Below are 26,111 nucleotides of genomic sequence, written 5' to 3'. Positions count from 1 at the left end.
TCAGCGGCAAAAGTTTATTTTCCTCAGAACGAACGAAAGTCGCAATCGAGATAAAGAGCGGAGGAGCCAAGCAGAGTGGATGTGTTGCGTGGAAAAGAAGCTGCTCATGGAAGTAAAATGAGTTTTTCAGAGTGCAAGAAGAATATCCAGTGCTGTTTATGAAAACACGTTAAGGAGATCCCATTTACCTCAGAAGAACTGCAACTTTAAAGTTTTTTTTCCGACAGGTTCTGCGGTGGACTTATCTAAGGTGGTTCTGAAGCAGTCGCTGGATATCTTTATCCAAACCGTTATGGCACTAACAGCACAAATGTCTGAAAGATCGGGACAGATTATCCTACACATTGCTTTAAGTCTCTTCATATTTTCAGCGGAGCTGATAACGGGTGAGTTGTCTCAATGTTTATATAAACTTTGATTGCTTACTTAAATCCCTGTAGAACTTTGAACGATGAATAGGCTAATAACGTTGGGGAATGGGCCGCGGCCTTTGCCCCATCATATACAATCGCTGTTATAACTTTTTCCATTGTTAAACGCAACTTTGTTATTGCTAACTTTCGCCTTTTTTGCTGACTTGACTTTTTGTACTGTCACTTGGATTGTATTTCCCTGTGCTCAAACTACACCTGAAATCGGTCTCTTTTTGCGTGTTTTTGAATGTCGTTTAATTGTATTGTTTAATTATTGTTTTTTTATTCGTGTCTCCTAAGTTTGCCCCCCCCCCCCCCCCCCCCATCACCCGCAGTCCCTGAGTTATAACTAGAAGCATATGCGGCGTGCGGTTACTTGTGTTTTCCTCTTAATGAAAGCACGGCCAGGTGGGATTAATTAGGTTCAAGAGAGCCCAAAAAGTGGTCTTTCCATTCCAATACGTCGTGGTCGCGAATGTGAAATAGAAGCGCCCCTTTCAGTGCTGCCGTTGCGCTTTGATATAATGGAACCTCACGCAAAAGACAGTCACGGACCTTGAAATTTATATGAGTCATACGTACCTCGTGTGGGTCGGAAGTGACTGAGCATAGATTTGTAATTTCACACAGGTCAGTGTTGTACAGATTAAGGTGAATTTGCTGCTGGATACTGCAGTATACTTTCTGCATGGATTGCTGCTATGAAAGAGGTCTTTATTAGCCGGAGCATAATCTGACAGAAGACTCGTGTTATTTGACCGACCACAACTTGAGAGCGATAAATCTGCATTAGGCTGCAGGTCTTTTGCCTACTGTTATTACAGCAGTACAGAAGAGGCCAGCTGGGTGAATTCTTCTGTGGGACAGAATCAACAAACAGACAGACACTTAGCAAGTCATCTGAAACAGACAAGAACAGAGGTTGTTAGAGGGTAAAAGAGGTTGAATGTCTGAGATCTTCTGGAAAAGAAACTGACAGTTAAGAATTCAAGTAGTTAACATTGCAGCCACAGTATTTAGTAACATTTCAGGAAGGACCTTCTTAGACACTGCTGATGGCAGTAGAAGGCCCTAACAGGCTCCTAACTGATTAATGAAAATGATACTTTTTTACAGACGCCACACATCATCAAGAAAGTTGCAGCATTTGCTTGGTCTCTTGCCTCTTGGAAAGCTGCCCCCTGTGGGATTTCCTTTGCTTCTCATTTGCTGTTGTGCAACATTCACACAATGTGTTGGCCCTGTTAGTCTCTGAATGATGCAATGCGTGAGAATAAAAGAAGTCCTGTATGAGAAGGATTAAACTCTGTCACAGTGGGCATGCATCTCAGTATGGGATCAGAAAGTTTCAAATGTTACTGTTGTCCAGTATGTGTAACAAGCTGTACCTTCCATTGTACAATATTGATAGCTCTGGTGTAGGTCACTATTGTTTTGTCAAGTTGAAATCACCCCACAGAGTAAAACACTGTCTACACAGGTGTGTAAAAAGCTTTCTGTTTATCACGGAGCAGCTGTGGAGTGTGCCCCATGTTAACCACAATGCTTTTGTTATTTTGCATTTCAGGACTGAAAGGGAGTCAAGTGTTTTTCTTACTCTGCCTACTTAAGCAGTGCTGAGTTTGGTGGTTGGTCAACTTTACAACGCTTTATTTTTTGTTTTGTTAAGTGATCCTGTGTCAGCAGACTATTTTAGTCTGGATCTTTTGTAAAATGAGTCAGAAACTGGCACTTGTGCTGAAGAGTAGGATTCACCACTTGGTGTTGTTTGATCCAGAGGTCTACTCATCTAGCTAATGGAATAAGATTTTCCTGCCAGCGCACCAACTGTGCGACGTTAAGACTATTACATAATGTTTTTTAACCACAACAGCATTGCATTAGATGAGGAAGATACCCCCCCCCCCCCCCTTCTTAGCCTGTTTTAATTCACTTGGAAACACAGTACAACACAGCTGGCCTGAAATCAGACAGTCCGTAGTGGAACATTGCTCGCTGTCAGAGCAATGTGCTTCCTCTGATAACATGCTCCTATGGTGAGAATGGGAGGAATTTCCTTTGCGTTGCAGTGAAAGTTGATCTCGGTCTTTCTGGTCGCCTTCGTGATAGGAGGAGCAGGAGTATAACTGGGCTGGATCTGCCCAGGGGGAGTTGCAAATAAGGATGGCTCGACAGTCAGACACTCTTGGTGAACTGCAGCACCTGTCTGCTACTCCTCTACCAGGAAGAGTCCATTGCATGTCTTTAAATTAATTATCCAGAGTGACTTCCAACACAATAGAATGAAAGTATATCCATTCAAGTTGAAAAGTCTAGGGTAGGTCCTGTTTTTTTTAAATAGGCCTGTTTAACATAAACATCATTCAACTGGCAAGCATTACTCTGACTAATGCTCACATGGCCACTTGCATACATCCAACACTATATGTACACATGCAGCTAGTCACACAGCCCTACAGTGATTTCTGTCCATAAATACAGTCATGTGTACAAGGATTGCTACATACCAATTCCAGAGGAGACAAGGAGAATAAACAGGCTACAGAACAGGTTTGTCAAATGACATGTTTCTAACAGCAGGGTCTATGCTATAAAAGCAAGGCAGTGTTCCTTGATGAGAGCACCTGCTTGCAGTTAGGCGCCTTTTTAATGTTTTATTAACATGTCTGTGAAATGAGTAATGGTTGAATTGCTCCATGCATGGCCCTTTGAACCTCCCAATAAATCTTTGCTTTAAGCTTGTTTAAAGAACAGGTCCCAGACAATCTTCCTCCTTCACCCACATTTCCAAAGCTGTGGCACTGCTATACTGTTGTGATTACATTTTGCACATGGTATAAACTAGGTTTTGTTAGATTATGGAAGCAGTCAAACACTTACACAGATTAGTGACCATGAACAATGCCCCCACCCTGGTTCCCCCTCTCCCTGATCTAGTGCTGTCTCGTTGCCCTAGTTGCCGTTGCAGATTTAGCAGTTTCTGAGTAAGGTTTTTTTTTTCCGAATGTCAGTTAGTGTCTGTTCCCTGTTTCACTGGAAGGCATGGCTTTGTGACTATGTTCTGGATGTAGATGTTTTCTCTCTTCTATCGCAACAATTTAACTGCACTCCAAAGCTCAGCGTTTATGAAGGTGTTCCTGTTTCCTGCATACTTATAGCTCAGCATGATGGGAGTGTCACTCTCCCAGCTGCATCCCCCGAGCCCCCCGTCGTCCCAGTGCGGGCCCCCAACGTTCACCTGAAGCAGGAGGACATCCAGAGGCTCAGGTTCAAACCCACTGTGAGCCAAATCCGTCTGTCAGAGGGCAAGGAGGTCAAGTTCAGCTGCTCGATTGACATCCATGATGTCTCCCTGGACCTGACCATCATCTGGTGGAAGAATGGCGTAGAGCTGGCTGGGAACCTGCAGGCAGTGGTCAATGAGCTGCACACTGAGGAGCAAGGAGTGGTCACACTGCTGTCTACTCTCAGGTAAGTGCAAGCAGGCAGTGTGCTGAGTGATGTCACTTTGGGCTCATCTCGCCATTAAGGGTGCTATCTTAAGAATAGCTGTGCGATATGCGTGTTGTTTATTCTATGCTGTTTATTCTGTTGCTTTTCCAGGCAGTATATTGTGCTGTATCGTGTTATAATATCTTAAAACATGGTATATTGTGTGTGTTTTTCAGTATTAATAGTGTGCGACGTGCTGACGCGGGGGAGTACCGGTGCAGGCTGAGTGTCAGTAACACCGTGATCGAGTCTGAGCCCATTCACATCCAGGTCGAAGGTCAGTTAACCGTGGGTTGTTCAGTTGTTACAATAAAAGTTTAACTCTTGCTTAATCTATTCTCCTCTACAGAGGTATGCAAATACTGCAAAATGTTGAGCTCTCAAGAGCCATAGAGCGAGTTGTGTGCCCCTGGTTTGGGCTTGTCTGTCTACACTAGTGACAGAGATTGTAAACTTTGGTTCACTTCTCTTGTCAAGCAATAGCTTAGGAGGATGCAGTTTGTCTGGATGTCTGGAATGTTCAGAGTGTGCCCAGTCAGCCTATGTGAGCGCATGTGTTTGAGTTTTACTGTGCCTTTAACACTTGCGACTTTGGATGGGTACGCAGGTCTTCCAACATTCACTAGCCACCCTGAAGACGCGAATGTCACGCGGAACTCCCCCTTCAACCTCTCCTGTGCGGCGGAGGGGCCCCCCGACCCTGTCAACATCGTGTGGCTGCTCAACGGGACACGTGTGGATTCCCCGCGTCCCTCCCCTTATGACATCACTATACCAGGTGAGTGACTGCAGGGCCGCCTGAAACGACTCTGAGTGACTTCACTTCGCTTCACCGCGCCAGCCACGTTATTCCTTCCTTTGCTAAGAAGAAATATTGACTTGTATAATTTAATTAGTCTATTATTCATGCACATCTAGAAAAAACTTTGTAAGGGAACACTTACTAAAGAAAAAGAGGAGATTAACTTCTTCACACAGCCTTGATTTGTATATCAGGAGGGACAGGAGCCTCTAGGGAATCACAGTACATTGAGATTGATAATGCATTTCTAAATATATATGAATATATATGCTGTGTGTGTGTGTGTGTGTGTGTGTGTGTGTGTATATATATATATATATATATATATATATATATATATATATATATATATAATGATGTTTTGAATTGTCTATTATGGTTTTCTACATTCAACACATCTTTTATTTTGTTCTTAATTCTACGTAATACTTTCTTCATAAATTTTGTGGAATGCTTAGTGTAATTTCTCCAACATTGACATTATAGATGATCCTTTCAGTGGATTATTTCATGACATGTTACAAATACACCATTGTCCAGGAAGCCTCAGTTATATAATTAGTCACATCTTGTTGTTTTTCACTGAGACATTCATAGCTAAAGACCACATAACTGATGTGTGAATCCGGAGCTGCATATACTGTAGGAATTGTGCTGACTCGGCCCCCTGTATTGGAGCAGCCATGAGTAGGCAGCACAGAAAGTGGTGGAGATGGTGGGCTCACTGTCTCTTCCCTGCTGACCTAAGAGAAATGAGTCATTGTTTCTCTTCTCTCTGAGTTCCCACAGGGCTCTGGAGAGGTCACTGACTCCTCTATAGTTGTAGATGTAGATGGTGTTTGATCTGAATAAATCACTCACTAACTTAAAAACAATGGGTTGGGTTGCCCTCCCTCCTCTTGAGGTGTAACCAGTGGTGAGGTAATTACTTCACTTCATACGTTGTGTCTTTGTATGTTAATTATGTGGACATAAACAGCAACAACAAAAGTGTGAATAAAAGTTGTATTCAGGGCAACCCATGTTAGATGCAAAAAAAAGGTCAATAATTAGGGGTAAAAATTCCCACTCCCACTAACCTTTCAGTTTGTGCCGTGCAGTGAATTAAAATTTTTATAACTGAAGCCAGTGTACTAATGACACGTTTTAGTGAAGATGATCACATGTAAATTGGCCTTTTTACAAAAAAAAAAAAAAAAAACATTTTCATACCAAATCCATTGGTATGAAAAATTTTTCCAAACACACAAAAAGTGCTGGTTGTTAAGCAGATTTATCCAGGAAATGCGGATTAGTTTGAGCATTGAAATCCAGACGGGACTGAGGTAGTTTACTGCAGTGTTGACATCAGGATAAAATGCAGCTGAAGGTAACTGCTGTTTCGTGATTCATTTTGTAAATTTAGTTCATAGTGGGAGCTTTTACATGGAACTGTGGTTAAATAGAAGTCTTGCAAAATCTAAATGTTCACCCTGGCATATTAGACAAAAGGAATTCCAGGATATTCATTCAGTTTGAAGTGTACTTTCAAGTACACTCAGTCGAGAGGAGAAATCGAGAAAGTTCCTCTTTCTCATATGGGACACCCTTTACCACATGACTTGGCCACATTTTTAGGGGAAGTGCTTAAGACAAGTGAGCAAAAATGTTGTTTGGGATGCAGCCTTTGAGTTGGCGGAGACCAAGAGCTGAAATTTGGAGGGTTAAAGGTCATAGCTGGGCTTTGGCACAGCATGTGGTGGCTCTGGTAGCAGAAGGGGGGGTCTTTGGAGGGAGAAGGGAAGAGAGGATACTAGGTTTTCTGCCACTGGGACAAAGGCCTCATTCACAGGCCTGTCTACCACGCTGATCTTCAGCAGAACGGGAGACGCTGGATCAGGGGGGCGCTCTGAATGACCTCGTTTCCACTGGGGACTGAGCCTCATTCATGAGAAGGAATTACAGAGGTCTGAACCTTGTGCTGTGCTGCATGAAGTGCATGGGCAGCATTACAGAAACAGCACTGATGCATGCCAGAGTTCAGGTGCCATAATGCTCATAAGAGTATATCAGGACCTTGAGGAAATGCATGCTGCTGGTTCTTTTGCTCTGTATTTTCCATGCATTCACTTCTCTGCCACTGACACTGCCAGTTATCTGTGAGTCTGTCACTCAGTTTCAGATGTCCAGGCATCTCACTTAAAGTCAATCATCCAGATGTCTGGCTCTTGTGCTGTCAAAGTGTTTGTGCTATAGATCTGTCTGAGTCCATGAGCTCTAGTTTTGTGCTTTTCCAGCATGACTGAAAGTTGTAAATCCTCGCTAGTTCTTAAAAACAACATGTCCTTCCCTTGGATGTGCCCTGCCCTGCTTGTGTAGGAGCCAAGCAGCAGTGACATTAAGCCCCTCACCAAGCAGTGTGAGAAGAGACAAGGGTATTTTGCTCTGCTTTTTAAAAATAACAATTATTAAAATTCACACACATAGCGTGTTTGCATTGGACAAACAAAGAGCTGGCACACCAAATTAGGGAGGGAGGCATAAAACATTTCTAAAGGTCTGAGTGAAAAAAATGTTATTTAAGTGACCAGTAGTGGCACAAAGGCTGGCTGTCCTGTTTCAAAATTGTCTAAAATCTGCTTTATAAATGGCATGTATTGATTGATGTGTCACCCCCCCCATCTACTTTACACCATACAGTGACAGAAATGTGCTGGTGTATATGGCTCCCTCTTCCCTTTACCAGAGTGCTGGTTTTGATGAAACCATACAGTGTACTACAGTCATACTCGCACTGTAATTAGAGGTGTGCTCTCTGGCACGTTTGGTTAACAAAACTGAATTGGTTGTGAATCCCAGTTTTCTGATGTGCCTTGAGTCTGTATCAGTAAATGAAAGGCTTATTCAGTGCATTTGAGTGCAGTCTTTTCTCTCTCTATTCTCTTGAGAGCTCAGAAACAGTTCATCAAAATACCATTTAGCAGCAATTTAAGCAAAAACATTATGTGAAAATGGAAGCAAATTATGCTGTGGATGTCTTAGTAATGACTTAGAAATTTGTAGAACACAGAGGCATCTGCATTTTATTGGATCTGGTAATGATGAGGGCCAGGCAGTTTGAAAGGCTCCCAAACCCAATGATTACAGGCCATCAGATCTGCCACAAACATACTTCCAGGCAGCACAGCCAATCAAATGCCACAAGCATGTTGTTCTGCTCAGTCACGTATTTACCAAGTCACCCCTGCAAGTTTCTGTTTGGTTTCATTTATCCAAAGTAGGTTTTTTTTTTTAATATGATTTTTCAAACTCTCCCCGATTTTCACACCGAAGTACCTCAAGACGGTTTAAACAAAGTTTGAAAGGTTTCTGTTGTGCTTCTTTCTTTTGGCTTTTTCCTGTAACGTCACACTTTCTTAATGAGCTGTGATTTGAAATGGACCATGGGAGAAAAAACATTTTATTGGCTTGGCCCTGTATCTTGGTGCTGGGAGGCAGGGCCTTCACTTTGTTTACTAACAAGGCAGCTGCAGCCCCTAAAATAGTCTGCGTGAGGCAAATATTTGCTGTCCAAAACCAGCATTCTATTCAGCATAATATCAGTGTGACCGTGTGCTGTCTTGTCATCGTTTAGGGGACAGTCATTTGAGGCTTCCCGCTTGTGGAAGGAGGTTTGTGTTAAATGGATTTGTACTGCTTTCAACCCACAGGAAATCATTTATTCTGCCTTAAAAAGCATTGAAACAACCAAAAGGTTTAGTGTTCTTTCATTTTTTTAAAAAGACCAAAGCAAAAAACCTGATACAAAGCTACAAGCGTAGTTGTGAATGTTTGTAACAGGATGAGTAACTACAACTAGAAAAGTCTTTGCTGTCAAGAAATAAATGTCATGAAAGACTAAAAAAAACTAGACCATGTATCATAGAATAATCTATCCCAATAAGGTTGGCCTGTCCTCTTGACACCCCCAATAATGCCATTAATAAGCAGGAAAAGTTTTACAGTTACTTTAATGATGACAGAGCTGGCCTCTGTCTGCTGGGGTGGGAGCAGGACATTGATATTGATGCATGTGACCTAAACGAGTTTCCAGTCAACTCCCATGAGCTGGAGAATGTCAGCCTTTGTGAAAGTTTCCAGTGCACAGACGGGAAATAAAATGAATAAATAAAGCGATAGTCATTATAAGACTGATATCCTCCTCTGGAGTGTCCTGCAGTGTGGAGGCGGCTGAAAGAGAGCGCCACTCAAAGCTGTTTACTGTGGCCCGGGCACATCACTTCTGTTTCCACCACTGGAAGTGGGATTTCAGTGACGTTTCGGTGAAAGGAGAGTGCTTCAGTGCGCTGCAGAAATGAGACGCATGCAACAAATGTCACAGCATGCATCATTTCTCAGATGGCCTAACCCGGGGTCATTCATGCACCATAGATTTCAGTGTATTATAGCATGTTTCCATACAGAAAATTCAGAATTAAGTAATTAAGTATTATATTTAAGTACATTATACACATTGTGTGTACTTACTCCTACTTGGGCATGTCATAAAAGCACCGCTACCTCAGCTGTATTCAGAGTCCAGAGTACTACCTGACTGGCACATTACATTCCTGTGGTGGTGTCATTGGTTTCTGCAACTGTGAGGGAGCATTACCTGTTCTACATTGTGAGACAGAAGCACATTACATTGTCACTGGGTAACGATTTCCATTTGTAAATGTCAAAGACAGACTCATTCTCATCCCCTTTTCTCCAGAAAATATTCTTGCTGAATTTAGAATAGAATTTAGTAGTGTAAAAGCAGGAAGGCCTCACACGCTTCCCGGCTCTGATGCAAGTTCCTGTCACGCTCTTCCTGTGGTACACACCCAGGGCTTGTGAGATCATACCCAGGTCCCCCTGCTGAGTATCTTAAAAAAAAATGTCAGGATTCCACATGCAGATGAACTCTGACCCCAGAAGTTCATGGGTCTGACAATGAGAGGATATGGAGTTTTTAGACATTAGTCATATTCCCATCTATTGTGCAAACTAATTTGGGTATGCCACAGTAGGGCATATCCACAGGGATTGTCCATGTCATGGTCTTGAAAACATTTTCCATGGCCCAACGTCTTTTCCAGATGGTAGTATTGTGAAGTGGCAGTGTTCCTGATGAGAAGTTGTGGTTGATTTTAAAATGGGCCTTTTCCCACCATATTTAGAGTGAACTGTGAGCAGTATTTTGTGCTCCTCTAAACCCCACAACAGAGTACTGAAATAGACTCTTCTCTTTTAACAAACACCCTCCATCAAACTCCCTTGCCCCAAGACAAGTTTCTCTTCACAAACATAAACTCCCTTGCACAAATTGCAGGAGGTGAAATGTGGGGAGTTGAAAAGTAAGACTTGCTTTAGTATGTGGCTTCTCGGAGGTTTTTTTGGTTGTCAAAATAAAAATTTTTGGGTCCCAAGTGGTTCGGTTTGCAAGTTTTTCCATTTTAAGCTCAGGTTGCACTCTACAAAATGGGTTCAAATCCAGCCTTGTCAGTTGCCAAGAGTGCACCCCACAGTGACAGAACAAATCAGCTTTGTTCATCTGGGGATAGGGGTGGATAGTGTAGACAGGGCCCTTTTATCACACCTCTCCCAGAACCCCATGATTTGTTGGGCACCTGTAAATTGCTTGGATGATGTCAGTGGAGTATCACCTGTCCTCCAGTTGGTGTCCATAACTGTAGTGCGCTGTGGAACTTGCTGTGTGAAAAAATGACATGCATGTGTAAGGGAGGATCGCATTCTCCTCTCCCTGTGTCTCCATGTGAGTGCAGAGGCTGTTGTGGTGTGAGGCAAGACTAAATTGGTACAACTGACAGTCACAAAAGCAGTTGAGTGAAAAAGGTTGAAAATGAAAGCAAAAGGGGGTGACGTGCTTTACATTTTACACTAGCCCCCGATGTTTAATTTGCTTGTGAGAAAACAAAATCTGGGCCAGTTCTATCAAAACACAGACTCACACCCTATGTGAAAATGGAGCTCTGGAGAGCAAAGCAGGACAAGCACTAAGTGCAGTTCAAGTACAGTGCTGATCTGACTCAAAGCTGAAATTTCCAGTCACTTGATGTTTCAATAAAGGAATTCCAAAGAGGTCATGTTTGAACCCCTTTCCCGAAAAGGTTCGCCAGAATAAGGAAGCAGAAGCGAGATTGACTCCAGTAATGTCAAATAAGCAAATAAACACATTTCAGAGAGAGTTTACAGTTGGAAGTGTAAATTAAATTACTCTCTGATGGTCACGTCGCTAACCCGTTCTTTATCGTTTTTTTTTTTTTTACATGACTGTTTTTTAGCAAAAGGGCCTTTGGCACCATTTGTTGAGTGACAGATATGCAATAAAGAAACCGAGGACCCATGCTCATTTAGGTCTTACTTTAGGTCCTTAGATCTTACTATTGCAATTTCACTATTCCACTTTAGCATAATCATTTAGTAACCCATACAGTCTGTTCTCTGTACACTAGGATCCAAACATCTGGTCTATAATGAGGGAATGAAATGTTGGTCTTCTCTTATTAGAGACTCCACGCACACAAGCAGGCCTGAATGTGTATTGTTTTGTGTTTTTCCTGATGTTGTGCACGTCTCCCCTAATCATGCATTGTTTTGTGTGTCTCTAGGTGTAGAAGGTGTCACTCAAGTCAGTTGTGAGGCCCGCAACGAGAAAGGCCTCACCACATCCAGAGAAGCAGTCATCAATGTCAAAGGTAAGACAGAGATACAATGTTTAAGACCTGACCTTTTTTCAGAAGGTCCTTGCCCTCTTATCTTCTGTGAGTTTATTCCTCCCACAATAAGGCCTGCTTTTGTAATTTGTGTGTTAAGGCATTTGGACTGTGAGAACAAAGGTGTTCATTTATGCTTGCCTTTGTAGAACTTCCAGCTCCTGTCTCCCAGTTGAGACTGACATCACGAGCATCCAATAATCTCATTCTGAAGTGGACCCCGGGACATGACGGGTTCTCCCCTCTCACTGCCTGCCATATCCAAGTAAATGATCCCTTGTTACAGATTTAAATAGAGGACATGAAGCAACCCAAAGGACTCAAAAGACCTGACTAGTTGGAGCCAATCCTCCACAGAAAGGTCTTTGATCCTCTTTATTTTAGCCTAAGTGGATCGTTTTTAGTTGGACGCAGGAGATGTACTGTGACATGCAGAGAGGCTATTAATTTCCAAATGAACGTCTGTGGAAATGTGCTGTGTTCAGCTCACTTTCGTTTTGCTCTGTTGAAGGTGAAAGAAACGCAGCCAGGAGCAGATGGGTCTGTGCGTGTCATCAACGCCTCGGTCCCGCCCTTTCAGTGGGACATCTCGGACTTGCGGGCCATGACCCGCTACAGCATTAGAGTGGCCTGCAGCAATGAGATTGGCTCGTCTCCCTACAGTGCCTGGGTCCAGGGCAACACCACAGAAGGAGGTGAGCACCAGGTTCTGGGTTAACTCTGGTCACTGGTTAGTGGGTATTGGGCATACAGCTCTCCAATTGATTGTGGGTACTGAAAGTCTGCTGTGTGCTTTGAGGTAAACAGCAGGAGAGTGTGGCTCTGTGAACCCCATAATGAGTGGAGATATCCCATTCTGACCACCACTAAGCCACTTGAACCAATTAAAGTGCTTTGCTTTTCCATGCAAAATGCTTTCCATAGGAAAGCATCGGGTTCGCAACAGTGTGTCATTGTAATTCACCACATATTTTGGTATTCATGTGGTCCACTGTGCAACAGGCACTTGTACAGAAGTTGAACTCACCTTGTGCAAGACAACCAATTTAGTAAACATCAGGGTACTATTCTGCTGTTTAAATCCTTCATTTTCTCCTTTTCTCTCTCCCTTTCAATCCAAATCTAGGTTTTTTTTTCTTGCTTTTCAATCCTTTTTCACCTAACGTTTAGTCGCTTATGTTGCTGCTTTTGGTTTGTGTCTCCGTGACAACATTTGTACTTGCAGGAGTGCAGGTAAGGCAGATGAAATTTCCTGTTACACCGGCAAACCAGTACAGCTATTTTTCAGACCACACAGTAGTGTCCCACGGTGCATTAAACTGAAGTGGGTGGTAACTGGAGGATACACTATTCCATTGATATCATCTGAGCAGCTTGCCAATATCTGACAAGTCGTAGACTGACCCTAGTCGACCTACTCACCCCAATCGCTGGCATAACAAATGCCAGCTTGATCCACTGTTCCTAATCATTGTTGGCAGATGATATGGCTGGTTTCGAACCTGGGATGCAGGAATTGGCCTACCCTCACAATGAGTAGCGTAATTACTAAGACACCGAGGAGCTTCTGTGGTAGATTTTGAACAGGAGCTGGTTCAGTGCTTTGAGTGTGCGCCTGGAATAAACGGTCTCAGGGAAAGGTCAGCAGGGCCTGACAGTCTGACTCGGATACAGTACAGATACCAGCCAAACTCATGAGGAATGAACCACAGGCCATTTCCAATCTACCTGATCTTTATGGGGGAGGGTGCCTTAGAGCCTCACGTCACATCCTCCTTATCTTAGCAACTCCCTGAGATTCCCAAACGGGAAACGGAATTGGTCTCATGGCGAAAGCATGCTATTTCTGTGGGGTGGAGTCACTTCGGATTTCCTCTCTGTTCTTAGAGGCACTACAGGGACTATTTTCGGCAGCTGATGGCAGATAGCTAACTCTGCTGGAAAGGAATTTTCAAAAGCCGTTTCAGTGATATTTTTTCCTATGATTTGCACTATGAGTGGATTGTTTTAAGACTGTCTTATTGTAAGATGAAATGGAAAGTATGACAATTGTCCCATTGACCCCTGATAAGAAAAGGAGATATGGTAGTCTGTAACATCTGGTCAATACACTTATTTTTTGGAAACAACATAAAGTATACACCACAAAGTTAGCATGAGACACAAAGTCAGTCAAGATAAATGAACACTGATTATATTTGGCATTTATTGTTGTTCTTAGCCTTTAAGGGTAATACTCTTGTGAAAGAACAGGCCATATGTTTCACTCTAAGACAGCACCTCTCCCCTCTGCGATTTTTCAGTGCCATCATTGCCTCCTCACAACCTGACAGTTCAGCTGAATGACTCTGTGCTTGTGGTGCGCTGGGAGGGCCCCCCCGAACATAAAGTGAACGGAATCCTTCAGGGGTATGATGTCATCATCAGCCAAGGAAACCATGTGAGCAAGGTGAGTCTATGGAGGCGTGTGATGATGTCAGGTCTGGTGGAAGAAGTCAGAAAACTGACTGTTTCCTGTGCTAGGATAGAACATGAAGGACTCCTGTCATATTCAGATTAACCTTTTACATCGGTAAAAGTCTGTGGGCAGTGCACATTTCAATTAATCATGTTCTGATGTACCAGAACAAGAGGCAAAGTTATTATTCACTGATATTTGCATGCTCAACTAACTTTTTCTTTTTAAGTAATTCAAATAGGTGTTGAGAGAATTCAGTATTCAGATACTTTTGGCTCTTCCACAGTTTAAAGTCACTTAACAGCCACAATGGATGAAATTTATCTCACCCCCAAAATGCATATACAGTCTTACTGAAAATAAGGAGAAGTAAAACTGAATGCATTTTGGGTTGGCCAGTTCTGGGATATGTATCAGTTAGAACTGAAATCTTGTGATTTACAGTGGTCCTCCATTCCCTGGTATTTGTTGCAAAAAGCAAAATGATAACTTCCCTGTTTTTCTGCACTCTACTTTTGACCCCTCATGTTCTTTCTTGTATAAGTATCCCGTGATTTTGCAATGAAAAGTGTCTCGAGTTGACTTTTTGTTCTTGTTGTTTCTGGCATGGTTCATGTGGGATAGGTATTGCTACAGTATAGCTTGGTCCTTCTTTGACATGTGATATTTACAGCAGTTGTACCACAAAAAAACAACGCATTGTCTACTAGAAAAAGCCGTGATATGTCCAGATTTAATTGGTTATTAGTAGGGGATCAGAGCCCTGCCTGCCATCCCCCCTCTCTGTTGATCAAGTATCTGCTGAACTGTCATGTTGCTGTCCAAATATGGTGCTCAAACAGGTGGTGTTTTGTTCCGGAGATAAATGTCTTTTTCCAGGGGTTTGGCAGTGAAAAGCCACACAGCTGCACTCATCGTCCTCTTTTTCAGTGTATGTGGACAAACGCTATCCCAGCCTCCTTTTAAAGTTGTGGCTGTCTTCAGCTGATGGTTAGATGGCTCCATGTACAGTGGTTTACGTATTTTGGGATCAGCCAACAGGAATATGCAGTAAACTTCAAAACAACGTTATTTAGCTTAATGATGATATTCAAGTCAAGAATGGATAAAGAGGCTCCCGAGTATCTCCATGGTTAAGGTGCTTGCCTTGGGCGCAAGCCAAGTTCAACAGCTCAGGTTTGACCCTGGCCTTATCATCGTGTGACGATCAATGGGAGCCCACAGCAGTGGAACAGAATTGGTTTTGTTTCATTGAGGATAGACATTGATGGGTCGGCATGAGTTGCAGCCACTCCTCTGTAGTGTGCTGTGTGGCTTGTGTGGAGAGGTTGTCGCAGTGGGAAAAGCCAACTATACAAGGGGCAATTCCAAAATACGGTTGCATAAATTGGGGGGGAGGCCTGAAAAAAAAAAAAAAAAAAAAACAGTGGATGTAGATTCTGACAGTGAACATAGCTGCCAAGCAACTGTGTTTGCAGCCTTTTCGTTGCCCCCCTTTAGAGCTTCCTGTCAGTCTCCACAGCGACGGGAAGTTGACTGTGTGAAAAATGGAGTTCTGTTTTCTTTTCTCCCTCTTGCATTCCCCGCTGAGTCATAACTGTGAATGAATGGAAAATGAAAACAATGGATATTATGCACATGTTCTGTTCACTCATGGCGACCACGTAAACCGTGATTCACGTGGCGAGCTGTGTCAAAACAGCCATGCCGGGAAATGAGGGCTACCTAAAGGTCAGTTGTGTCACCCACAGCTGGGCTGGATTCAGTTCATACGGTCGGTTTTAACCCGTAACAGTTAAACCAACAGCCTGAATATCAATGAGCGAATGTGATTTTTCAGATTTATGAGCACGTCATTCCTGTGAGGTTTGTCGACGTTTGTCAATTTTAAGGATTTTTAAAAACAGATTTGCAGCTGTGCTCTGTTATTGATGGTGTTAAATTTAGTTAAGAAAGGTTAGAACGTAACACAACTGTTCAGATGAGATGACCATTTCTCTGGCTGAATAGGGTTGCACTTGTCTCCGGGGTAGTGTAGCCTTCGTTGGAAGTTCCTGCCCTCTGGCCTGGTTCTGCTTCTGGCCCTTCTGCCAGGCACACAGTCAGCATTATCCCGCACACATCGCCACGCCACGTTGTGCAACAGGGGCTTTGTCACTGTCACATGCCCCTGCCATCCCCTCCTCTCCCTCCGCACCCGCTCAGACACATGGTCTGCTTCTCCTTTTCACTTTAACACCTGCACTCGCCCTCAGTGACTGGGTTAGAGTCTGGCTCCTGTCCTCACCCCTCGCTGTGCTGCACCTACATTCTGGTTTGTTTAGGGTCTGGATTGTGCCTCCACAGTACTAATGCTCTGACTACTTTAGAGCCTGGTTCTTGAGCTGGACTGGTCCTCTCCGGCTAATACCGATACTGCTGATGCTAAGAGGCCTGATTATGTAACAACTCATACTGAAACAACCATTTTACTCTGTACTGTGGAAGAACTTATTTTAAGTGCATTTCACTGGTAAACATGTATGTCCTGCTGATTATAAATGAAACTGAAAAGTTATCTTGTCTTTTTTTTTTCCCTCTTTTCATGGGTGCTGTAGATTCGCAGTGATACGAATGTGGCCTACATCCCAGTCCAAGTGTTCAACACAACGTATAGTGTGCAGGTGGCAGCCTGCACTCAGAGAGGGAGAGGTGTGCTCAGCCAGCCTGTGGTGCACTTCGTACCGGAAGCTGGTGGGTACCTGTACTAGAGTTCGCACTGAGCACTATTGTTCTGAAAAGCATTCTATGTATCATAATACCTACATGAGCTATAGAGGGTCTGTCTACTGATGCAAGAAATCATGTTCAAAATGTCAGAGAGAGCAGTAGAAGACTGATTACTTTGTACCCTTTTCCTCATTTGTGCATCTGTATTACTTTATCTTTATTACTTCATTATTCCTCATTAGGGCAGTTTTTTTATCTGTGCAAATCTGGAGCTACCAGAGGGGCATATTTCACTTTTCTAATTTTTCTTAAAAATATTTTCTCACATATAACCCATGTCATCTTAAAATAATTGAGTTTCAATGGTTTTAAACAAAAGAGTACACAGAAATTTTAATGTGTCATTTGTAGTTCAGTAAAATATGATAATTGATCAAGGATCTGAATACTTTTGCAAGGCATTGTATATATATTTGTTCTTACTAAGGCCTTTCCACCACAGCCGTCCTTAGTTGGGGGACTACTCATGCATATACATAATTCCATATCATAACGCAGTGTGTACACTCAGTACAATATTGTTTCATCAGTAAGGTCTCATCATTTGGAAAATCAGAAAGTTCAGTCCCCCCAGTTTAGTTTGGCTGCTGAGTCTCATGATATAGATGTTTCACTAACTTTTGTTTAGTACCTCTCTCTGTCTCGAAAGAATGGGTTGGTAGCCTGCAGCGTTTTTTTTCCAATCCCCATCATTAAGGTCTTGTGGTAATCTATTTTTTAAAGATGTAATTTCATTAGAAAGCATCTGTATGGCTTTCTGTGCTTGTCATTGTTTGCAATGTTATATAATGTTATATAATGCCTTAGTTAATAATAAATTTTGTAAGATATTAGACTTAAGAAAGAAATTATGCTAGAGGAGCTTTTATGCCAGTGTGAATGAAAGGAAATGTTCTTTTGTGTCAGACAAATCAGAATCCTCCAGACACTAGAAAGGTTGTGACTGCAGCTATCTGACTAATGCTAAGGTTGAGTAATACAAAGGTTAGTAGGACATAGATCTATATTCCCTGTCCTATACGGATTATGACTCAGTATAATATTAACATCTCATCCCTAGACTTAGATCTTCCATCTGTATCCTCGGTTGTGTTGTTTCTGAAACCCTTTAGCATTACATGACATTACACTGGCTTTTTAGACATATAGTGACATTTCCTGCAGAGATTAAATTTTGAACTACAAGGCAACAGTTGGACCCCCTTAGGCATAACCAGACTTCCTTCTTCCTTACTAGTGCTGTTCCCTGGTGACTGGCTCATTTCCTTTTTAGGGCAGTGATACAAGACTGTTTGGTCACAGACAAATACAAAGAAAATGGCAATAACATACAAGCAAAAATAAGTGAAAATAAAAATACCCTCAACTGACAGCAACTAAAAAAATGTAATGAGGCAGAATTTCATGCAGTTGGACAGTTAAGCAATAAAGGAGATCATCCTGCTGTGTGTTTAAATGGGTCTCTTTCACCAGGTGTTCGTCTCACTCAGTTCATTTCAGAGAGCTTTTCATTTCAAATGCACAGTTGTACTATAATTTTATTATCCGTGTGCATTTCCAGCTGTGTGTGTTTACATTTTGTAATTTGCAAGTACACCCTTATCAAGATAATGCATAAACTAACCTCCAACTGCATAGGACAGTGATGCCCTGATTCAAAGTGCTTTTTCCAGAACTGTAAATGTCCCATCGTAACACTGTGATTTATTGCCTCTTAATTTTGCTGCTCTCTGAAAGGAATAAAGATCAATAGTTCACGTTTTAACTTGTAGTTGACGGTACGTGTATGATTGGAGGTTAGTGGTAATTTTTTGTTTCCTGGAAAAAAAACTGAAAGAATTTGAAAAATCCGTCCCATGGAATGTGTTTACAATGGCCCACACTCTGATCTGTTGAATGAATTGATCTGAAGGTCTGTGTAAAAGCCGAATGTGTGAGGATGCTAGCAGTATAATGTCCTGGTACCTTCCATTCATATAAATGTCTCCTGTGTAACCATGCTTCTGGCTCTGTTTCAGACCCTGCTCTGTCTCCGTCCTCCAGTCCTGACACCCGGGGTTCCAACTCCATGTACGTCGTACTGGGGGTGGTGTGTGGGTTCTGCCTGCTGCTGCTCATCCTCTGGGCGGCCGTGTGTGTGCGCTCCAGGGTTCTGGACACCCGCTTTGGGTGAGTTTGGGATTGCCCCCGCCCCCCCAATTCTTTTGAATTTTACCTTGCACAATGGTGGGTGAGCCTCTTTGCAGAGGGGGACTGATGATTGTTTCTTCTCACTCTCTGAATTGTGCACATCGAGGTATGACCGGATACACAACATACTGGCATTGGACGTTTGTGTGCATTTCACCTGCAGAAAGAATACCAGTATTGCTTTTCTCTGTCCCTGTCCTTTCTTGTAGACTGCTTTTGGCACATGTAGACTACTTTTGACATTGTCCTAGGCATGGAATATCTCAATGTTTTTTGTAATTTTTCAAAAATAGTTTTTGCTGTATGACATCTGCCCTCACATTTGTGTGCTGAATATCGCTTAACCTGATCAAGAAGTTGTGTAATCACGTTTGCTTTTTGGAAGTCTATATGTCACGCAATCAGACACACACAAACGCAAAAATGTTGGTTTAAAAATTTGGGCATGGACCATATTTGTAGTGTTTCTTCAGTGGAATGATTCACGTGTGAATCCGTGGGTCTGCATCGGATTTAAATGCCTTTAATGTCTCTCTAGGGAGAGACCCAATTGAAATTGAGAATCCATATGACTCTCCTCCCTGTTCGTACTCTGCCACATCATGCCTGTCGGAGCAGCAATGCCTCCCTGAGGTGGAGAGGCGCAGGATGCAACAGCAGCTCAGTGTTCCCTCTTCCTGGAAATGTCCCGCTGCTTCCGCAATAGAAGCTTGTACTAGCAGCACGTAGGGTGTGAAGTTACTCGCCGCATCCGGAGGCTTTGTCAATAAAGAGGCTCTACTTCCCCGTGAGCACCCGCATCTCCACCTGCAGCTGAGCTTAGTGCAGCTGGAGACGAGAGGACCATCAAAACAACTGCCCCCCCGCTTTATCTGAGAATCACTAAACAGACCCTGACTCACTGCTGCCGGTCAGGAAACCGATAAGAGCGAGTCATGAGACACAGTTACGAGGAGTGAATACTGAAACTCCCCTCGGTTGCAGACATCCATACAGCTTCCTGCAGGTGTTTTGTTTCGCTTTGACCCAAAGAAAGGAGTCAGGGGGTCAATTTTTGGCTATAGCAACTTTTCTCCTGCTGGCAATGATGCAGTATCTGTCTCTCTCCTCTTTCCCTCGCTTCCTTTCTTGCTCTGTTTTGCTCCTAATGTGCTACCTTATGTCTCACCGGCTCCCTCTTCAGGCAGGTGTTTGGAAGTGGAGAGGATGTACGCCATACTGTCCAATACAAAGCGCAGAGGTCCTACAACCGATCAGCTATTGAAATCACACGTAAGTGCTATCCTAACAGATGGTTTTTAAAGTAATTCATGCCAAAACAAAAGGATTATGTGTTAACTTTTTGCTAAATAAAAATTAATCTCATCTGTTAAGATTTGTCAGAATTTCATTTTACAGAAGGAGGATCAGAATAGGACAGAATTCATAGCCTGCCAGGCTGTGTTTATACTCGCACAGGAAGCGAAACGTGAAGATTCAAGGTTTTAATGCAATATGTGTCTGATCTGGTTTGCCCTTGACAGTCGGCAATCTGGGAGTCAGTGAAGAGCTCCAGACCAAGCTTCAGGATGTGATGGTTGTGAGGAGCCTGCTGTCCATCGGAAAGATTCTGGGAGAGGGTGAGAACCGCTCGCACAATGACATGCATCATTATCTGCTTGGCAGATGCCCATGTCTACACTGCTGTATACTGTGCTGCCAACATTTATACATGATCCAGTGGGTGAAATCATTTATAAAACTCAAAAAAAAAACAGCCGTTGTCAAATGAAAGGTTTAATAGTATTCCCCCATGTGGGAATCAAACCTGCAGCCTTTGGCTATTAATCCAGGTCATTAACCACTATGCCACACTGCTGTTTTGGGGATGATAGAAAGGGGGCTTTATGCAATTCTCCATGTAGTTCACACTTTGTGTTGACATGGAAACCTTGTGTAGAGTGGTCATTGCTCAGAGATCGTTTCCCAGGGCTTGCATTTCAGGGGTAGATGTCTGGGGTGAACGCTCATCTCTGTCACTCCACAGGGGAGTTTGGCTCTGTGATGGAGGGTCATCTGAAGAAGCCGAATGGAAGCAGTGAGAAAGTTGCTGTGAAGACCATGAAATGTGAGCAGACCTTCCCTTTGACTTTAACAACTGGGTGTTTGTCTAAGATGCAATCGTACACTTATGGAAGCAGCATGTTTAATTTGCAGGGCAGAGGTCAGCTGCATCGTTTAAACACCATGCATTTTCACACTTCTGATACCATCCATTTTATTCTCCCATCAGTGGACAACTTTTCCCAGAGGGAGATCGAGGAGTTTCTGAATGAGGCAGCCTGCATGAAAGACTTCCATCACCCCAATGTCATCAGACTGCTGGGTGAGTGCCTGGATCTGCTGACTCCTGCTACACCACTGCTACCCTTCTATTCCCACATTGGGCTGAACAAAAGGAAATAAGCTACGCCAGTAATGACGTAAATAAAACGAAAAGCAAGCCTAAAAAGAAGTGCTCATTACATGATATGCATTAACCACAAGCACAGAAAAAATAAAAAAATTGAATAGTTCTAATAATTAATAAAGCACATGGAAATAAACACAAAAATGTGAGGTTGTTTTTTTTTTTTTTTTTAAGTTTTTAAGCTCTGCTATTTGACTCTTTGGCCTTGTGTTAAAAGTCTCCTAACATGACCTGCCAAAATACATGACAGACTGTTAATTCCTCCACAGTGGAGTGTGGTCTGATGAGTATTAGAGTTTCCTGACTACCCGGTGTCAGCAGCTGAGCAATGCATGCTCAGCGTGATGTGTTGATGTGTCTGATTAGACAGCGCGTCATGCATGCTCAGCTGTGATGTGTTGAGTTGTCTGATTAGACAGTGTGTCATGGATGCTTGGTTGTAATTTGTTAATGTGTTAAATTAGACAGCATGTCGTGGACGCTCAGCTGTGAATTGTTAATGTGTCTAATTAGACTGTGTGTCATGTGTGCTTGGCTGTGATTTGTTGGTACACTTGATTGAACAGTATGTAATGGATGCTCAGTTTTTGATTTGTCTCTCAGGTGTGTGTTTAGAGGTGGGCTCCGGTCGCTTTCCCAAGCCCATGGTCATCCTTCCTTTCATGAAGTATGGAGATCTCCACAGCTTTCTGCTGCGTTCTCGCCTCGGGGAAAGCCCTCTGGTAACCCATCACTCTTTGTCAATCAATGTCAATCACCATCAACTTTAGTCAATCACTTTCAGTCATAATCAATCATCATCAATTAGTCTCTCTCAGTTACAAATCTCTGATAATGTCAGTTTCTGACAGCTGTTACCACTGCCAGTCAATCATCAGTTTCTATCTACTGCTATGGTGATAAGCTTACATGTAGATGTTTTTCCCCTAAAAGGCATTTGTGGCTGCACTAATTAGGTAATGTCAAATGGTTACTTTCTATAGAAATGATCATTTTTCATGTCTGTTAAAGGTAAGCTAATGACTATGGTTTCAGGACTTAACTGTGAAATCACTTCACATGATAGTAATGGAGGTGTTGTTTTTTTCAGTACCTGCCCACACAGACTCTTCTAAAGTTCATGATTGACATCGCCCTGGGCATGGAGTACCTCAGTAGCAGGAACTTCCTGCACAGGGACCTGGCTGCCCGCAACTGCATGTAGGTCTACTTCAACTGATTGCAGGGGTGGTTGAATATTTGTGCGCATTTCCTGTAAAATTAGGTACACATCTCACTCACAAATGAAAATAACTGCACTGACTTTGCACACTAGACAACTTCTTATGAAAATGGTTGACTTTGGCTCACTAGATTTTTTTTGACTGCTATCCATGGTAATATTTTGGGTATGAGTCATCTCTGGTCTGCTGTTAAAAGTTGTCGAGGCCTTCTAGTCTGGCTTTGCTGAAACTATTCACAATAGACCCAGAGAGTTTGGCAGTGTGATACGTGGTGACCTTGACTGACAGAGGGTTTTGTCTGACTCGGCAGGCTGAGAGATGACATGACGGTGTGCGTGGCGGACTTTGGCCTGTCTAAGAAGATCTACAGCGGGGATTACTACAGGCAGGGCCGCATTGCTAGGATGCCTGTGAAGTGGATTGCTGTGGAGAGCCTGGCGGACCGGGTCTTCACCGTGAAGAGCGATGTGGTACCGTCCACCCTCCTAAACCCACATTTCCCTCAACATAAACCCTCCCCATTAAACTTATGTAATTTCGAATTCTCAGCAATGACAAGTTTGCTTTTTAAAATTCAGACATGGTCAGTTGAGAGCTACGTTGTGAGTGAGCTGGGATCAGAATGTCCGAAGTTTGAGTGTAATTATGTGTGTTTAGCAGGAGTAAGTTTGATCCCATCTCTTGCTTTGTCCCCAGTGGGCGTTTGGTGTGACGATGTGGGAGATAGCGACACGCGGCATGACGCCATATCCCGGTGTTCAGAACCACGAGATTTACGACTACCTCCTGGAGGGACACAGACTGAAGCAGCCAATGGACTGCCTGGATGAGCTGTGAGTGTTTGTGCTCTGCCTGTATGTGTTGGGACTTTGGAGTGGGTGTGTGCAGAGAAGTAGATCGTTTCCTCCCTCTGCATTAGTGATACTGTCTGGCATGCTAGCGTTAGAACTTTTGTTGTGGTCGTCAGAGGGAATAAATACATGCCTCATTTATTCAAAGTTCGACCTTTGATGCTTACAGCAATGCTGTGCATCTTTGTAACAAATGAAAAAAGAAGGAAAGGATACATGGTACCTGCCATTGTATATATATTGTAGATTGTAAGTGAAAACAGTGTTGGTCTTCTTAGCACACACATTGTAAAGTGTGTGTCCAGATTTGAAGAGCCTGTTCCTCCCACCCACCTCTCCCCAGGTATGAGATCATGTACAGCTGTTGGAGAGCGGACCCAGTGGACCGGCCATTCTTCACTGAGGTGCGAGTACAGCTGGAGAAACTGGCAGAGAAGCTTCCGGAAGCATCCAGCAAGGAGGACATCATTTACATCAACACCAGCCTTCCAGAAGAGGACCAGGGAGCAGATATGGAACCCTGTGGGGGTGCTCCACTCTTCAGCTCCTCCCCCTCCTGCAGCCGCCCTGCCCCTGACACCACCCTCGTCACCGTTGACGTCCACGAGAGCATGGAAGAGGACGACGACCGCTATGTCATTGTCATCGCCTCAGAGGGCCCTGCTGCTAAGACAGACACGGGCGATGTGGACACACCCCTCCTCACAAGTGACGGCACAACACTGGCCAATGGCAGCCATCCTGGCGAAGGGCCTTGTCTGTAGCAACCATCTGGCAGCTCTATGCTCCTGCTGTGATGGGCAGGCTAAGAACTCCACTCCTATTGGAAGGGCACGAACGCCAGCGCCAACTCTTTGTATGCTAGTGACATCGCCAGCTTAACAGACTGCTGACTGACTGGACATGTTGCTGAGGATTGTGAAACGGCATTGTTCCCTAAAAGGCTTTGTTTGTTGTTTGAAACCAGTAATGCTTTTTACTGAAAGTCGTGAGTAGGTTTGCAGTACTTGCGAGACCCTGACACAGCCAGAAAACTAAACAAAAACAACTGCCAGACTTCCAGTTGCAGTCAAGAGAAGATGTTGAACTTCAGAAACAAAACTGAGAGAATGTCTCTGGAAAAATATGCAAATATCTACCCTTGAGGAAGTTTTACTTTTAGAGTCAGTATAACATTGTAGATAAAACTGTGAACTGCAAATGCCAGTATTTTTGTAATTGTTACAGAAAGTGGGGAGGGACAAAAAAACAATCAAAACCTTTGACTGCTGCTGAAGAAATGAATCTGTATGTTGCTCTCCTTTTCTAATCACAGCATGAATATGCACTTTGCATCAATACTCCAACCTACTTTGATGTCATTTTAATATGTGAAAACTATGCTGTTTGTGCACAGAAGGATTTTGTAAAAAGAAAATGACATTAACTAATGTCATCAGCTTTGTATATACAATATGAATATGTATATGTGCTGTACATTCTGCTTGAAATATGATTTTTGTTTATTTTCAACCAAGCTAACAAAAGAAAATGATTCCTCAGGCTTGATAAAGGGCCAGTTTATATTGATGATTATGAAACCAGGGTTAGACTCTCTTGGACAAGGCACTTTATCTTACTGTAGTTACAAAACTCCAGCTATGTTAATCCATCAGAGAAAATGTTAGATGTAGAACTATTTTGTTGCCATGAAAGGGCTGTTTGCTAAGAAAATAAATTATGTAATGTAATCCTGGCACCTGTGGGTATAATTGTCAAATCTCATTGTCATAATTAAATTACAGTCTGTATAAGTTTTAAATTTGTCTGAACGTTTGAGTTTTGAGTTGAAGTATCGAGTTGTCAGCAGGGTGTAGGACAGTTTATAATCCCTCTCATTTAGACAGACACAACACCTGTTCATCTGTGTTTAACTAACAAAGCAGCAGGCTCTCTGCCCTAAAGCTTTAGCCCTCATATGAAATTGCTACTATCAATACATTTTCCTGTACACAGGACAAAACTCACCCATGCTGATTTACAGCAGGCTACAGCATTACAGTCGTCTAGTATTTTTTAAATTTATGTTATTCTTAATTTAATAGCTATATATGAGATATAAAAATATATCACTTGCAAGGCCTTGATTAAATCTGGATTCAGGACTAATGCAGACAATCAAAATTTATTTGTAGTTAACGTATTGAAGTCATTATCTATGTATGGCCATGTACAGACTGAAGTGTTCTTCCCTCGGAAACCTTCACAAAAATGTTGTTAACAGATCTATTTTAAACAAGGTAGGTAACAAGCTAGGAATAAACACTAACTTCACTCCAGTAATCGTTTTTTTCAAGTGGTCTAAGTTTAAAATGTTCGAAATATGGGATAATGTGTTATACGTACCATCGAATAACGAGAGGCCTGGTTACAGAAAGGCAAGAGAAAATTATCTGGAACAGACGTGTCTATTGTGGCTACAGTAGACTGTGGTTCAGCAAAGAGGAGTGATTTCACCTGCAATATGGGAGGATAGTTATGAGGTACCATACTGACATCATAAAAAGATTTCATTTTTGTTGTAGGAATTGGGAAATTATAGTATTGTATGTCAGCTGACAAATTTAGAAAAATTGACATGTGTCATGATAAATTGTAAACTGCACTACAGAAAAATAATTTAATGGAAGACTTTACCCAATTTGGCCTGAAATACACAACCCAGAAAAGTGCCACAGACTGAAT

The 26,111-nt window shown here is 42.7% G+C and overlaps 1 protein-coding gene across 1 annotated transcript; it reads left to right on the top strand.

The window, feature by feature from the left end:
- The first annotated feature begins 71 nt into the window (after positions 1-71).
- On the top strand, positions 72-25,119 carry mertka (c-mer proto-oncogene tyrosine kinase a). The gene is made up of 19 exons (XM_036546853.1): positions 72-386; positions 3,572-3,884; positions 4,082-4,182; positions 4,513-4,683; positions 11,343-11,429; positions 11,597-11,712; positions 11,959-12,142; positions 13,751-13,896; positions 16,503-16,638; positions 18,693-18,843; positions 20,048-20,136; positions 20,388-20,483; positions 20,891-20,971; positions 21,137-21,229; positions 21,917-22,035; positions 22,404-22,513; positions 22,847-23,006; positions 23,233-23,369; positions 23,731-25,119. Exons 1-19 carry the CDS (start codon positions 293-295, stop codon positions 24,149-24,151), a joined length of 2,805 nt encoding a protein of 934 aa, XP_036402746.1. The 5' UTR covers positions 72-292; the 3' UTR covers positions 24,152-25,119.
- Positions 25,120-26,111: the final 992 nt, after the last annotated feature.

Source organism: Megalops cyprinoides, chromosome 15, assembly GCF_013368585.1.
Source record: "Megalops cyprinoides isolate fMegCyp1 chromosome 15, fMegCyp1.pri, whole genome shotgun sequence".
Taxonomy (NCBI): Eukaryota; Metazoa; Chordata; class Actinopteri; order Elopiformes; family Megalopidae; genus Megalops; species Megalops cyprinoides.
The sequence above is the reverse complement of the archived record's forward strand: the minus strand, read 5'-3'. Positions and strand labels throughout refer to the sequence as shown.